At 40.7% G+C, this 16,279-nt stretch overlaps 4 protein-coding genes across 4 annotated transcripts in view; 2 read left to right on the top strand and 2 right to left on the bottom strand.

Annotated features, from left to right (window-relative positions):
- Positions 1 to 4: 4 nt before the first annotated feature.
- Positions 5 to 5,151, top strand: LOC118416257 (2'-5'-oligoadenylate synthase 1-like; the record flags this gene model as incomplete). The annotated part of the gene is made up of 8 exons (XM_035821343.1): positions 5 to 805; positions 1,109 to 1,214; positions 1,523 to 1,609; positions 1,851 to 2,022; positions 2,365 to 2,422; positions 2,579 to 2,706; positions 3,161 to 3,250; positions 3,716 to 5,151. Coding segments are annotated over 8 exons (1,623 nt in total), but the record flags the coding sequence as incomplete, so codon positions are not given.
- LOC118416105 lies at positions 5,148 to 7,739 on the bottom strand. The gene is made up of 3 exons (XM_035821172.1): positions 7,503 to 7,739; positions 6,798 to 7,048; positions 5,148 to 6,315 (listed from the first exon to the last, which is right to left on the bottom strand). Exons 2-3 carry the CDS (start codon positions 7,020 to 7,022, stop codon positions 6,106 to 6,108), a joined length of 435 nt encoding a protein of 144 aa, XP_035677065.1. The 5' UTR covers positions 7,023 to 7,048; positions 7,503 to 7,739; the 3' UTR covers positions 5,148 to 6,105.
- A 1,427-nt stretch (positions 7,740 to 9,166) lies between these two features.
- Positions 9,167 to 11,009, bottom strand: LOC118416104 (NADH dehydrogenase [ubiquinone] 1 beta subcomplex subunit 11, mitochondrial-like). The gene is made up of 3 exons (XM_035821171.1): positions 10,774 to 11,009; positions 10,080 to 10,216; positions 9,167 to 9,785 (listed from the first exon to the last, which is right to left on the bottom strand). Exons 1-3 carry the CDS (start codon positions 10,984 to 10,986, stop codon positions 9,635 to 9,637), a joined length of 501 nt encoding a protein of 166 aa, XP_035677064.1. The 5' UTR covers positions 10,987 to 11,009; the 3' UTR covers positions 9,167 to 9,634.
- Positions 11,010 to 12,701: 1,692 nt separating this feature from the next.
- The window catches only part of LOC118416101 (putative helicase MOV-10), a gene marked incomplete in the record, with an annotated part of 18,316 nt that continues 14,738 nt past the window's right edge, over positions 12,702 to 16,279 (top strand). The window contains 5 exon segments of the mRNA XM_035821165.1: positions 12,702 to 12,725; positions 13,621 to 14,148; positions 14,600 to 14,755; positions 15,101 to 15,195; positions 15,348 to 15,591. Of these exon segments, the coding sequence (XP_035677058.1) occupies positions 13,727 to 14,148; positions 14,600 to 14,755; positions 15,101 to 15,195; positions 15,348 to 15,591 (917 nt within the window).

Raw genomic sequence — 16,279 nt, 5'->3', positions numbered from 1 at the left:
CGCAAGGAAGAGGAGGAAAAGAAAGCGGCGTGAGGAGGAGGAAAGGAAGCGGCGCGAGGAGGAAGAACGGAGGCGCAAAGAGGAGGAGGAAAGAAAGAGGCGTGAGGAGGAGGAGAGGAAGCGCCGTGAGGAGGAAGAGAGGAAGAGGCGCGAAGAGGAGGAGGCACGCAGGAAGAAGGAGGAAGAAGAGGCGCGCCGTAGGAGGGAGGAGGAGATGAAAAAGAAGGCGGAAGAGGAGGCAAAGAGAAAATCTCAGCTGGCTGACCCGAGCCAGCGTTGGCAGCGTCTCCGCGATGAGAAGCTGGGTGCGGACGCCGGTACCGACCCCCGCCTGCAGCGCGTCAGGATGCGTGAGGAGGCAGACGAAGCCCGTCGGCGCAAGCGCACCGAGGACGAGGAAGTCACTCATGCGACTGAGCAGGCGAGGCGCGCCGCGAAGCTGGCGGCCAGGAAGACCGCACGCGAGCGACGTGCCAGAATGCCCGGCCGACAGCCGCTCGTTCGTTCCATCACCAACGTTGCCGCCAACGAGAAGGTCGCCAGGGAGTACCTGAACTACCTTCTGGAAGATCTGAACCGCCGCGCTCCTCACCAGCGCATCCGCGCAGGCGCCGCCATGTATGAGAAGGACGAGAGTCGCCAGTACATCCCGCCCGCCCTCAAGAGCAAGGACGAGTTCAAGCGCTTGAACGCCAAGTGCAAGAACGAGGATAGCGTCGACATCCTCCTGGATGACGCCATTGTGGACGACGTGGAGCGTAAGCATCGTTCAAGCGTCATCGACAGGGTGCTGGATTTCCTCAAGGTAGAGTGCCAAGATGTGATCGTTACGCCTTCATTCTTGTTCATGTAATTTAAAAGAATCTACTTCGTCGGTACAAGTCATTATCTTCATCATCATCATCCTCGCTGCATGTCAGTACTTATTATTGAGGCTGGTCGTCAAGAAAGAAAGTAGACATAAAGCACAAAAAATTAACGTGTGAAATGTAGCATTAGCAATATAGAGAAACAAGACGCGACTACCGTAACTAGCATGCAAGTTAACATCTATGGTGAACTGGAATTGTCAGTACCAAATATGTTGTTTTCTTATTTTGTCGCCCAGACCCACATGCCTGTCCCAGCCACTGAGATCATACTCGGAGGGTCTATCGGCCAGGGCACCGCCGCACCGTCCTACGCAGCCGTGCAGATCGTCGTTCTGAGCGACGGTGAGTATTCCGGGATTTCGATCTAACGATACAAGTTGCAAATTTGACCACGTCCAAATTCTATAAGTAATAATCTTATTAAAACATATTGCCATTGTAGTAAACGACGTTTTAGGCAAAAATGAATGATACATGATACATTTTTTATGAGGAATGTGAAACTTATCCGGGTCTGTAAGGCAAAGAACAAAATCTATTTTGAACAGTTGAAAGATTTTAAATAGTTGAGATTTCGATTTATCTTTGACCACTACCAAAATATTGAAATGATCACATCTCAAAATCCAAACCCGTATCTTCTCAAACAGACTTCCCGAAGGGTGGCCATGAGATGTGGCTACCATCTGCTGTGGTGGCCTATCGCAAGATTCTGGAAAAGGCAGCTCTAGAAGAGGGTAAGTAACGCTGAACGCTTTTGCTAAGCTCGGTCACTTGAATCATAGAAAACAATAGAAATTGAGAACCACTTGTAAATACATAACGTTGCATGAACTATAGCCATGACTTCACTGGTGTTGTCCTTGAATATTGGTAACTTTCCAGGTTATTGTACATTCGGGTTGTCGTCCTTTTCCCACGTGTCAGCTTCTGAGTGACGGTAATGAATAAATGATTTCTTCTATCCTCCCTTTTCAGGCCAGCTGCCCGACCTGACGTTCGTCGGTCACTCCCAGACCACCCTGCAGTTCATGGTGGAAGATGTTGATGTGGACATGTACTTCACACGTGAATGGGGCGATACCGACCACGACTACGATCACCTGTACCGCGAGGCCATGATGATCCGGGACACAAAGGCCCGAAACTGGTGAGGAGAGCGGAAAAGAGCTATCTTTTCAGCTCTCCTAACTAGTTTCCGTCTTTGAAAAACAATGCGCGCGTCTTCTTGACCCACGTCAGCGTGGAAGGATGTAAATATAGTGTAGTCAACAATATGCAAAGCAACCAAAGTAAGCGCGTAATGTCGACTGTCTCCCTAGTAAGTATTCCTAGTGTACAAGTCTCTTTTCCGGGTAAAAAATGGGCTAGAATTATCAGCGGAATATAACGATCCAGCATGTATCGGAATGTGCAAATCAAGAGCAACATATTCCCAGACTGTTATGTCTGAATGTTCTGACATGTTGTGATGTGCCCCTTCTGTTTTCAGCTATGCCATCTCAGCCGTTCGTCGTCAGAACGCGTGGGTTGCCGGGCTCCCAGAACTGGTAAGCTGGTACTTTTGTAGTTTCTGATCATCTCATCTGACCGATCGACATGTGCTTGGACGCTGCTCGAAAAACACAAGTAAAATCAAACTCTCGTAGTGTTAATTACATCGAGTACATCTTGGGGTTTTCAACGGTGTACCTCTGCCTTCACAGGTTAAGGATGTGGTGCGCATGGTGAAGAACTGGCGCAACTGTGTGGACTGGGGGGAGAAGAAGAAGCGTCCCAACTCCTACCTGCTGACGCTCATGGTCCACAAGGCCTACGAGGAAGCCTGTAGATTGTAGGTGTCCGATCATATTCACAAACACCCTGTTTGCTTTATTCTTTTCGTACACCACTTCCATCTCTGGGGGATATTTACGCTAGACGTTGGGTCTATCGAGGTGCAAAGATGAAAATGTTTACAGGAAGATTTAACATGTAGAAATCTACATTTATCTCCGTTTTTCTAACTCTTGCTGCATTTTTGTTGAACTGTAACTACTTAGATAACGGACTACATTATACTATACATGTGCATTTCTATTCATGATAGAAAACTGATATAGAGATACACCAAATAGTAATTACTCAAGCAATTATAATATATGATATGATATGATATATGATAATGGGATGATTACGATACACAAGTATCATGCATGAAGCACAGCACGGCACAAAAATTATTTCGTTATTGTGACCAAGCCCACGTGTTCCTAACAAAGTCTATCCAATTTTCGCATTTATCACAGCACTGAGTCTATTGGTGACACTCCGCTGGAAGAGGACATCCTGAGAGAGTTCATCAACCTGACGCAGAAACTGGACAGAGCCGTCGGCAGGTACGTCACGTGGTCCGTCCGTGGTGCTGAAGTGACGGTGGCGCAGACGCAATACGTACCGAGTGCCACTCTCCAAGCAGAGGATGTTGGGGGAAAATTGTGACCTTCTTGTCTTATTCCGCGTTTTTGGTCCACCCTTGCTAGGCTTAAAGGTCACAATTTTCCTCGACAACTTGTGCATAGAGAGTTGTGGACACATCAGATTTGAGGGACTCCGATTGATCCGAATCAAACGTTGTCGTAGCTTTTTTTTTTTAGCATGTTTGCATCATCATCATACCTTGTCGTGCCAATCCTGGAACCAGTTCAGGAACGTCTTGGATAGCTTCATATATAGGTCTTCATTTGTGAAACTTGAACACAGTTAGCACTCAACTCAATGCAATAGTATATAAGGCCGTAGATGATAAAGGTAACATCTTATGCATTTTTTTTATAAATACCATATTCTTTGTGGGTTTCCAGAGTGACTTGGAATGACTACTACGACCCCGAGTTGTACCGTGTAGAGCACATCAGCCGGCTGCCTGTGGTACAGGACCCCGCCATGCCCGCCTTCAACGTCGGCGAGACCATGGAGTCCTGGAACATGATGCGTCATGAGGCCTGGATATGGGGACAGAGTCTCGGCATCCTCAAGCTCTAAGTCTCGAACGGTGCTTCAACCCCTGACACCTTCCAGCGCCCGTAGATCTACGACGTAAAAAAAATAGAGACGTACTGCCTCTTGAGCTCTTTCTTGTAAGACATATAACGAAAGGCTATGGAGTGCATGAAAAAATGCTGAGTTTCTGTAGCTTTACCAAGTAGGATGTGTGCATTATTAGGCATCTTATAGCTATTCTGACACACAGAATCCTACGCTGTATTCTTATTCATAGGAAAACTTAGCACCACAATGATGGCATATAACAAATGTTTGAAGTGGGATCAACATTTAACGTTTTTGACAAGCTGCCATTGTTCGCCGCGACGCTTTGGTGCTTGTGTGTGCATCTAAAGACTGGCTATTAAAGCATTTCTAGATACTTTCATTGTGTCTACAATCGATGGTGCTCTACTTAGAGATCAATTCTTAGGACGGAAATGTCTGAATCAAAAGACTGGTTATTGTTTTGAGGTATGTCTCTGGTGAAAGTCGTTACATGAATATTGTAGCTGAATTGTTACTGGTCACAGAAATATTTGATTTGTTTTACATCAGTTGGAACTGCTCACACTGTAAAGCATAGCGTTTGTAAAGCTTAGTGTTTCTGCGACATATAGATATATTTTGAGTCAGTTATATGTTTTGAAAACCAGAAAGAAATGGAGGGAAAATGAATTTTTTATGCTGTGGTTGCCTTACACTGGGTTTGATGTATCCAGGTTTGGATCTTGATGTTAAGAACAACACAATTCGTGTTATATTTTGCACCTAGGTTATCATCTACCGAGGTCCACTTTAGTAAGTAGGCGAAGTTATATAGATACACTTTGTTCAGGTTGGGTCGAAACAGCGCATCTAGAAATAAAGTACTATTGCTGGGCACACAAGTCTCACTTATTGGTGAATAAAAACTCCAATAAAACTGCTGATGTGTACTACATAAATTGGCAATGACCTTTACACGTGGTCATCACCTTGAACCGAAGATGTCTATGTACTCCCATTACTAGTACATTTTGTATTGAAACTAGCTGGATCGAACACTCTGTAAGGCAATCGCAGTTTCTTACCTCGGAGAGTTTAGGAGAAGAAATATTTATAAAAAAAAGCGATATTTACGGTAGCTTACAATACACTGTAGTCCTAGTAAAGTATGTAACTGTCCATTACAACTTGTGTCCATATTGTATGTCAACCATTTGTGTAAGAAAGTGCTCCTGTACAAAGTACTGAATAAATATAAAATCATAAATGCCAATTGTTGTGACTTCAATATCATGATGTAGTTTCCCTTTACACAGCATATATCTGTGGGTACAATTGTCTAAACTATAGGATGATCATTTGGATAACACTGCATATTATATCATGCTTTTACATCAGGGATTGTCAACCTATATCAGTTTATCTCTGCATTATGACATACTGGTTCCTGCATTACAAGTTTAATGAGTGCTGTTATACACCTAATGTCACTTATCAAATAATAGTTCAAATATCTATTATGATCTTTTGTGCAAGTTAAATGCTATCTGGATAATTGGAGATTGTATACATACTCTGTTGATACCCGGTAAGATAAGAAACAAAAATCAAACCATTATGTGCGACAAGCTTCAATAGTCATCATTAAATAGTTTACATATAGTACATCAAACACTCTCATCTAATCTTCTCTAATATATTAATGGTAGGAATGAGTCCTAACTAATAAGCATGTTAAAGTTGTACAGATGTCCATAGCATCCCATAATCTTTGCCTATGTGACAGGCAGTTCATGGATCACTAAATCAAACATACATGAATACAGCACCAACATACCTCAAGTTAATACTAGACTTTATAGGACATTCATACTTCTAGGATTTACTAATAATATAATGTAGATTATTACTGTCCTACACTGTGATAAATTAAATCCTGTTGCAACATAGACACCAAAAGTTATCGTTCATGTTACACATTGTTCATGTAAGTCAATCAATCTTATTAAGTACAATTGTGACAATAGCTTTAAATGTCATGATCTTATCTGTACAGCAACTGTTTTAGGTTTGTTCAAGTAGGCTGCTAGCCACTTATATCTGGGCTAAGCTAAGCTATCTAGCTAGCAACAATTGTGCGTTCTGAAAGTATACTTGTTCTGAAAGTACTACTAGTACATGTACCATTGTAGGTTAATTTGAACATTTACACCAAGAGGGTTTATATGGTTACACTCTTCAAAAGCTCAGTGTTTTCTTCCTCCTGGATACCGTCTTCAAAAGGAATCTTCTTAAATGTGCCCACTTCTACGGGTCCTGTGATGGGGGCCTTGCTGCGTTGTCGTGCTTCCTTGACCGCAGATGCGGCCATGCTGACCGGGAGGACTGTGAAGGTAATTGCAGTAGTGGACACCACCATGCAGAATAAAATCTGGATAGGACAAGATACGTAGAACAAAGTTTGTCATTGAAGCTCATTAGAGTGCTGACATTCTTTTAATGATTCAACTTTTTTGATAATCATGTCAGATATTACATCCCATCCGTCTGAATTTCAGTACATAAAATTGATGAAAATGTGTTTTCATGGCTTAAAATGACAGATTTTACAAGGAAAATTAACAATATTGGCTGCCAAACAATATGAGGGATAGTAAAAAATTTCATTTCATTTCATTTTATTTGTTTTACCAAAGTTACATCGCTCAGGGTTCAGCCAAAGCTGGAGACAGCCTTGGTCAAGATTTACATGAAAATACATGTAGCCTCATGTAAACAAATGTAGAGGTTGGCCAGACAATGCTAACATGAGTGTCATCATTGATAGCCTTTTAAACTGATTAAACTACTTACACTGTTCCTCCAATAGCAAATGCCACAGAATGATGTGGTTCCAGACTATGTGTTTCCTACCACTGCATTAGCCAGGTCTGGTGACTTGAGAGGTTCCAGCGAGCACCCCACCGCCATGGCAACGAACGCCAGCATCAGGAACATGCTGCCGTGTAGGAACTGGCCGAAACACAGGAAGCTCCTGGCTCGCTGGGCTAGCAGCTTGGACAGTGGAGTGGTGAAGGCAATGGGAGCGTTGTGTGGGGTGGGGGAGTGGTAGAAGATTGGGGGAGACTTCACTGCCATGGCTGGGATAGTGTTAATTTTGATAACTGTAAACAACAAATTCCATCATTGAGAAACTAATCACTTAATCATCTTGACAAGGTTAAGATATGAATTTGCTTATGTTAATGTTACAAAAAATTTCACTCAGTAACACAGGTAACGTTATAGGTAATATGATAATTCATATTTTCATTGCTATCAAATTACATCACATTCAACACATTACAACTAATGCATTCCCTGTCAGATATAACAGTTAAGTATTGATATTGATTACATAAGTTTAGAAACCTTAAACTCAAAGATGGTGTGTTGTTTCTACATTTTATTACCCCTCCCCCCATTCAAATAAATAGATGACAAGTGACAGCTGCTAACATATAGGACATGACCCATATTTAGCCCTGATATAGCAGATGCAAATGTTTTGGTTGTACCAAAAATGCATATATCACATCATGAATCTGCAAATATATCTCTCAGAAATCGGTCTTTTACCTGAAATATTTCCACAACAGCTGAGCCTCCAACTTCAAGCCACGAATACTGCTGCCCCGCTGTTTGAAATAGATTCCTTAAAATGCTGAACTATTTAAACTATATCCAATATGGAAATCGGTTGTTGTAATTTATCTACCGAGCAATGAATAAATATGGACACCACAGCTCTGTACTGTGGTTGCGCAGTGTTTTGATGACGATCCTTTCCAGGCTTCAAAGCAAATTTCTTGGGGTGGCCGCGGATACTAGTTCAGTGCCTGTTTCATTTTTCACCAAAAGAAATGAGTTTTTCCACTTCAGTATATTGTGTTCAGTGCAATGATAGTGTCCCTTTAATAAAGATTATCTATAAGAGGGGAAATCGTATTTCACGGTGTTGTAAACTTTGTTACCTTCTTGAAATACTGACTTTTCATCAGGCATTACCCATATCCATTTCTGGCCAGCTAACAGGTGTTCCTGTCTCCCTTCTTACAGGTAGCATAAACAAATACCTTTACCCACCAGATGTTATTGATATGGTAAATGTAAACTGCAGACGTTGCATCCATACATCAAGCATATTGCATTATATTACAGTTTTTCTTCTAGTATATTATGTATTAAGTACTATTTTGCTTTTTGCATGCATAGGCTATTACAAAGTTTATTATTGCTGGCTTATTCTACATACAAAGCCATAATGCTACATATATGCCATTCAATAAAAACCAATACAGTACTTCCTTCACTGGAATGCCACTTTGGCTTGTTTCAGCAAAGTTTGTGAATAAATTTGGTCTAATGATACTTTCCTTGTGTTGAAGATCTGATCATCTGAGTGATGTCTGTGATGGTGTGGCAAATTATTTTCACAGTGGCACTCATGCAAAGTAAGAAAGCTGACATCTCGCCTAGCCAGATAAAGGACTGCATTTGCCAAGGAGTGGAAAACTACCAATTGGCGATTGGTCTATAAAGATGTGTGCCTGCCATTGGTCACAAAAATACACTTTGCTCCATTGGATATCTCTGCTGATGAGATCAATCTCACTCAATAGTCTTTTCACCATTGGACATCTCTGCTGATGTGACTTATAGCACACAACCTGTAACTACCACCATAGCTTCATTATTCACTACTTGTGGTACTTCTATGATGTTACGACATCACAACCTATGCCGAATGGGGATGTCTGTCTCGATAATACATATGATGATTCTGGCGCTACTGCAGCCAAGTTGGAGGTGGCATTTCAATTCTTTCACTGAATGTAAACATGGTTTTCCTCGATTTCTTCATACTCTTCTTCCAGTCCAAATAAATAAGGCTAATATCCCATACGAGACAGCTGTCAAGATACTAGTAGTTACTGGTAAAGTAGCAGACACCCCATGGTGTTTTAATCACACAATGTGGCAAGTGGTGGTGGTATCCGAAGTGGTAGGGCATGTCTAAAGGGGCTGTTCACCATATACATGAATGTGTTTGAGTAAAAATAAACACTACAGTACAGAATACTGGTAGTAGTTTGTTAGGCTGGATCTTGTGAAAGCAAACATTATGCATTTGTTCAGAAATGTTACCATTTAGTTTCTCAATTTTTTTACTCTTTCAGTAAAAGAGACACCAGTCCAACACTTCATGATAAATGTAAAGAAATAACCACACAGTTGTAATGTAGGCAATAGGTTGTTTTTGTAGGCATGTATTTCCTCTCAATTAGTTTCACAAACATAACATTTAACAGATCTCTACATGTCACTGCACACTTATTTGGTTACTTCACCAATCTTGACACAATAGGCTTGAAAACTATAAGATGGGGCTACAGGGGGTTTGTTTTTATGCCAGACAGGTGAAAACGAGTCACATCAAACTCTGTACACACTCAAAAGAAGACTACCCATTTTGGTTGTGTGCATATTGACTTTCATATCCATCAGTTGTGGGGATCAAGGTTCAATGAATTGTACTTCCAGCAAAATCTTACAGTATACGTGCATGGTGCTGATGGTGTGTCAAACATGTGTAATTATCAAGTATGTAATGTCGCAAAACAACGAGAGTTTTGTGGACCTTCCAAAAACAACTATCACAGATAGAATAATTCAAGGGTTTATAAACTATGTCATCAGGAAATAGCTTCTCAGAAATTGTACAGTGGGTCTGGGACCTCCTCTTCTGGTGGCAGGATGACCTTTGCTGGGTCAACTACGTTGGGGTCTATGAGCGGTACGCCTTCCCGTAGTCGCCGTGCATACTGCATCTTCCCTTCTCTCTTCACCCAGGCACGCATGCTGAAAAGTACAATACACAACTTAAGCACAGCCAAAAATATATAAAATAATAAAAATTATGGGCATGAAATAGAACAATGTGTATTCTGAAAGCTTGGGTTCAAAATGGTCAAGCTCAAGTGGTGGAAGAATATGACAAGAAGATTTGCTAGAATTATTCCTGCCCATAAGAGTTTATGAATGACAATGGCACTATGATGGGAACTAAGCATGGACTGACAGTCTGTAGACATAAGTCAAACTGGAGGATGCAATACCTTATCTTTCAATGCTCAAATTAGTTAGAAGACTTACTGTCTTTCCGGTGAGTAGTAAAGATAGAGGGGCACAAGCACCAGGCAAACAGAGATACCCCAGAAGAAGATTGCTCTGTGGTTTTTCATATCTTCCACAGGGTCATCGCTGAAACCTCTCCATTCCCAGTTGATGTCCTGTGAATAATGTCAGGAGTAACAACACTGTGATTAAATAGCATTTGATACAAATAATATCAAATTATAGTTGAATGAGACTAGACAGTAGCTTAGAGAATGTGCCAAACAGTTGTATAACAAATTTTGCTTCATTCAAGATTTTTCCACAGAAATTGTGAGTACTATTCTTTAAAAAAAGGTACTGTTAGATCTATCGCTAAATAAGTAGAAACAGCCACAAGTTGTATTTTTTTCCATTGTATAAAAGGGTATGGACATGTTTATAATAAAATTCCATAAAGTACCACTACCTGACGATATCCAAATCAGGCAAGTACGATTCAAGGCCAAGGTCAACTGAGTTTACACAGTAACGTTACAGACTTAAAGTGCTGCCAACACGGAGAGCATGTTTTGCAAAGAAGTTTATCAGGCATGCGAGAGGAGGCAAATTGCAATGTTCATATTACTCTTAAACATGTGGAGTTCGTAACCAAGATACAGAAATTCAATATAAGGGTATAAGCGGTGGTAAATACATGAGGAACATTTTGAAAAGAAAGGAAGTACCAAACCTCATCTTTGATGTCTCCAGGACGGTCACCTCGTCTCACTATCGTCTCTCCCAAGGGAAGATGTAGCTTCTTCTCTCCTTCCCCCACTTCAGCCGTTGTGCTTTTGTCTCCGCCAGCGCCAGTTTTTAGGGCTGCCACTTGGCATCTTGCGAGAGTTTGAAGCACATTTTTGCGAAGGAGCGGGCGACCTCCCCTCACCAGGAGCGACGCCATTTTGGTGCTCTGGGTAGGTCAAAGGTTATCAAAAATATTTCAGTTTTTCTAAATCTTTCATAACTTGAACCGTTAGATTCCCCAAATTCATACGATAATCTTTTGAAGTTAAAATGCTACATGGTATATTGAAATATAAATCATTTTACAAAATATTTTATGGGTTAAAGGTGGCTTCCGCTTCTAACCGGAAGTTGTGAAATACCACGAGTTCGCCAGCTTTGCCAGCACCTCAGCTGTTGTGTTGCCGACCCAGACAGGTAAGCTGCCTACTCATCAAAACCATCTCATCCAGGTTTATGCAATCGCAAACCGTTCTTTTGAGTTTTCTGCATATCCTAAGACCCGAACTTGATTTGTAGAATCATATAGAGTCTTAGAAATGTCCAGGTGTTGTGATCATAAGGCGATCAGTGTTTGTATCCTATGTCTGCGGAGGGTCTAGACTTCTTTTGTCTCCTGTATTATATATCAGGATGGCCTCGTACGCCGGACCGTGAACTAGATCTTGGACGTCCTTGGACACTGTTTGAATAGTAAAAAGGCGAAGTATTGTGGTCAGAAGAACGTTGTCTGTAGTCTATGTGATCCAATTTGATCCGGGTCAGTGCCCGTAACCCGTGGGTTAGCCTGCACTGCAGGCCTGGGCAGTTTGTTTTGATTCTGTGGATTGTTTCAGTCATCACGTGACATTGTGATGACTCAATCATTCATAAATGATAATATTATGTGTGCCTCACTTCACATGTACCGTGCAAATGACTCATAATACTATTAATAGAAAATGTAATAATATTTTTATTATTATGCATTGAGACAACAGCTTGTGTTATTTGGGTAGAAGAAATGATCAACTGATGAAATTTGTGCAAATGAGAACCTTCTACTGCCTTCAGGTGTTCATTGACATTCAGGGAAATTTGGTTCAGCAGTTTCGAATGATCTAAAAACACATTCTTATTAGTTATGATGTTTTAAGAGGATAAGTGTCTCAGATATAATGATTTGTTCTACATCAACCAACCTTAACAATTGTAACAGACCATCCTGATCAAAGAACACCATAATGTTATCTGTGCTTCATTATGTTGCATTGTTATAACTGTATTGATTTGAATGTACAAAATGTATTTTTATACATAGATTTTTTGTAAGGGAAGGCCTCATCTTTTAGTGCCTTTTTATTTGACACAGATGACCAGTAAAGCGTAGAGACTATACATGTAACATTAGATATTAAAGTGCACAGCCTTTCTCCACTGGTATTGATGGACACATGAGCACTGTTAGGATATGGTGCCTCATGTTACCTCTGTAAACATTAGCTTTGTTAACAATTCACCAACTTTTTTTTAATGATTTGATTTAACTTCTAGATCATGTACAATGTCATGCATGCATGTCTTATCATGGCCTCAATTGCACTTAATCTAGAATTATTACTTGCAGTTCACATATGCAAATTTCTTACCCCCACATATTCAACAACATTACAGGTGTGCTGATGGTATTTCAAATCCTATTTTGCTCTATACAAGTCAGCCCTCTTAGTCTAAGAGCATTTTAAGTATTCTACTCCACCTTTCCTCCTGTCCCTGTTACCTAGTCTTTCTGAGTAGCTCCCGGTGATATACACCCGTATTGTTACAGCTCACAATCACGGCCAGCTGCACCTAGGATGGTGAACCTAGTTCCCAGGCCTGTAGTAAAGGTCTAACCATTGTACATCACACAAAAAGGTTTAAGTTTTCAATATGTGTCTAACTGCATAATGTATTGTATTATTCACTTATGTCACATTGTGACTGGTAATAAAGATCACAATTGAGTGGTTGTTCTTGCCTGCACCTCATGACTTTCAATGATTTAAGTTTATTTTGGCTGTGTATATATCATTACATGTGAGATAAACTCTAGTGTGGTATGATTATTTTTCAAGCTTTGTGTGTAAATGCAATCATAAGTTCATCATGACTATCAATACCAGTGTGGTGCATACTTGCACAAGCGTAACTTTGAGTTTTTCAATTAGAATAAATTCTTCGAATCAGGATGTTTAAACAATTATCACAGATAAAGATACAATTTAAGGGGTTGCATTGTTCAGCAAGAATGCTGTTATTCCTGCTGAGTCATTAGGATTTTTCATTAAACCTCATGGGAATTTTTCAGCTAAGATAATGGTAACTATGCTAGGCAACAGAGAGATTGTCTGGGGAAGTCATACCATTCTTCTTATTGAGGATACTTATAGGAAAATTTCCAGTTCTTAGATAAAAGAGACTTTCAATTCCTTATTCAAGAGTCTAAAGAATGCTAACACAGCAAAGATTTGTTAACACAGATGGGCAACACAATGGGAAAATATGGTGGGAAATGTCTTACAAATGTTGGCTCATCACTTTGAAGTACAGACTAATTTGTATGCGTAGAGTTTATGTGAGGGAAAGTATTGAATCAGTGTGACTCAGAGGCATTTATTTGAGCATGGATGTGAACATGTAGATAACCTGTTGCACCCAGGACTGCATTATGGTAAGTATTAGTCATCAGCTGCAATTTGCTATTCACAATACCTTAAAAGGATATACACTGTGATGATAAAACCCTCATTGTTGTATTTTCTCTTTCCAGGGCTCCATACTCTCAGGAACAACATCAACCCGCCTACTTTGCGCTGAAGAATCCCTCCCCCATCCTCCCCATAGCAGGCTATGTGACTGAGAGCCCTGGCAGCATCATGGTACAGTTCACAATATCGGAGCGCCAGCGAATAGGCCTCACCTTCCTCCAGTTTCTGGAGGAACACAACCTCAAGGAGGCAGACCTGACCAAGACCAGGATCAAGGAAATCTACAACACCCAGTTTCGGCAGGCCCAAAACTTCCAGCAAATTCCAAACTGTTCGTCTGTATTGTTCACGTTGAGTCGCCTGAGGAAGATTCACATAGAGACAGATATTGTTCGGTTTGGTCCGCGAAGATCGCCTTTCCAAAGGAAGAGTCGACTAGCAGTGGACCAGTACATAGGGTTGTCCCAGGCAAGGAAGAATGAAGCAAAGAAGGTTCCAGGGGACCAAAACAAACAAGAACAACCTCCACCAGTTTTTACTTCCAGGAGACAAAGGGTACAACATCTACTGAAAGGGCTGAAGACAAGAAGGTAAATCTAATGTTGTAAACATTTCACAAAATTATGCTGATACTTAACAGATCTTTCTACTTTCCTGTCATTCAAATATTGTATCAAATCTTTCAAACACTACAGTTTTGTGGGTAATGTGCCATAGTGGTATCACTCATTCACTGTATGGATTGTGTACCAAATTAGCACTTGTTCACTTGACATCTTAACTTTGCAGAGAATCGTACTAAATACATCAGCTTCAAAAATTTCATCCCGAACGCCTAAATCAGAAATCCCTGGAAATAACAAGGGTTTGAGGATACAAGAAGTACTTGTTGTAACTACTAACTGGTTCTGCCATATGTAGGACTCAATACTTAATAATAATGTATAATTTATATATTATTATTAATAATAGGATTATGACCTGTATGACTATCACTCTCAGAATTCTAAGAAGTGAACAATTTATATTATAAATTCCCAGACATGAGCTTGCTGAGAATAAAGAGGAAGTGGAGGTGTTTACTGACCATGATGCGGAGGGCGGAGCCATGCACATCTCCCTCCAGTCTGGGGAGGAGCTTAGGTTCAACATCAACATTCGCAACACCAGTGACACTGAGAGTGTGCAGTTCTGTAGGTAAGAGGAAGCAGTGATGATACAATGATTGCTTATGGAACTGCAGCATGATTGGTCAGTAGGGATGAGTAAACCTGCCTTTAGAACTGAAGTTCAAGTGATTCCAATCCTGGCTGTGTCATGCACCCACCTTGCCTAACTAAATCACACTGCTCAATTAAATCAGCCCTCTCCCACAGGTCTCCATAAAATACTGCTGTTATGGTCAATGGGTAATTAACAAAACATCAAAGTTTAGTAATCTCCTGTGCAGAGAAGCTTTCAAACTACACATTCTAGACAAATAAGATATCTAAGACTATTAGGAATGTGCTTGTGACAATGCAGTGTTTTGTCATTTTGCAGGTGTGAGCTTCTTCGCGGTGTCCGTGCATTCCAGCTTAGTGACCAAGAAAACATCAGCCAGGGATTTGGACAAAAGACTGTTACTCTTCAACCAGGTAGGACCTTTCCTACAGGATCATTCAATCATTGTCAAAGATAAGATTGCATTCTGTGATGGTCTTTCTTTGCAAGGTTCAACATACAAGTATGATACAGTTCTGTTGTCCGTTTGCTGATCATTGTTTTCCCTATATGTTATGCGTTATAGGACAACAGTACACAGTAGAAGTTAAGTGCCTGGCACGGTTCCTCGGACAGTACCGTGCTCCCATCGCACTGGAGTTCCGCAGGCTGGCCTCAGCAACACCATTCCATATCGTCCGCAACCTGTCAGCGCGTGTGAGTAACCAGATGGTGGACGAGCTTCGTCCCAAGGTCCCATACAAGCACCCACCGAGAGTCACATTCAACAGGAAGAAGTTTAGAGTGGTGGATGGTGTGCCTCTTCCTCCGTGAGTATTTTATTACAAAGGATACATTGCTACTGGTGGACTCTATGCAGGGTTTGAAACTCAGTTGTGGGAATACATGTGCATGTATGTGCACTGGTGCACCCAACCTAAAAGATTGGCTGCACAAAAAATTTCAGATGCACAACATAAAATAAAGTACAATGTCAACCAACCGCAATTACAAACTTTACCATTTGACATTTTTAAACCTCAAACTTTGTTCCACACACCACTTGTTACAATTTTTTTTTCTTTGTTAGACAAATCTCATGTAATGTTTTTTTAATAGAAGAGAAACCAATTCAGTAATTCGATGTTTAAAAACTCTTTTCTTCATGTGATTCTCTTTAGCATTCAGGCTTTTTCCAAAATACACACTGGCTTTTTTCAGAAGCTTTCTTGTTACAAAGGAAATGTTGGTACTGGTGGATTATATGATGGACTCAAAATTTAGTTTTGGGAGTAGCTACACTGGTGCACCCAACCTAAAAACACCTCATTAACTTTGTTCCACAAACAAATGCATTTACTTCCTATTTTTGTCACACATTTGACAGGCTTCACACCGCACCAGCTTCTTTAAACACAATTTGGTTTCTTTTTAAAAAATGTGTATGCTTTTCTTCAGACTTCATTTCTGTTAATCTAAGGACTTTGATGAAGCATTCGAACATGAACTATGAGTATG

The sequence above is a fragment of the Branchiostoma floridae genome, chromosome 5 (genome assembly GCF_000003815.2).
Source record: "Branchiostoma floridae strain S238N-H82 chromosome 5, Bfl_VNyyK, whole genome shotgun sequence".
In the NCBI taxonomy this organism is placed as follows: Eukaryota; Metazoa; Chordata; class Leptocardii; order Amphioxiformes; family Branchiostomatidae; genus Branchiostoma; species Branchiostoma floridae.
This window is presented reverse-complemented; position numbering and strand designations above follow the sequence as displayed.

Coding starts and splice junctions, on each gene's coding strand:
- LOC118416105 (XM_035821172.1), bottom strand. CDS start 7,022: ATGGCAGTGAAGTCTCCCCCAATCTTCTACCACTCCCCCACCCCACAC. Junction 6,316..6,797: donor CAGACCTGGCTAATGCAGTG/GTAGGAAACACA, acceptor TGTCCTATCCAG/ATTTTATTCTGCATGGTGGT.
- LOC118416104 (XM_035821171.1), bottom strand. CDS start 10,986: ATGGCGTCGCTCCTGGTGAGGGGAGGTCGCCCGCTCCTTCGCAAAAAT. Junction 10,217..10,773: donor CTGGAGACATCAAAGATGAG/GTTTGGTACTTC, acceptor CATTATTCACAG/GACATCAACTGGGAATGGAG. Junction 9,786..10,079: donor TACTACTCACCGGAAAGACA/GTAAGTCTTCTA, acceptor TGTACTTTTCAG/CATGCGTGCCTGGGTGAAGA.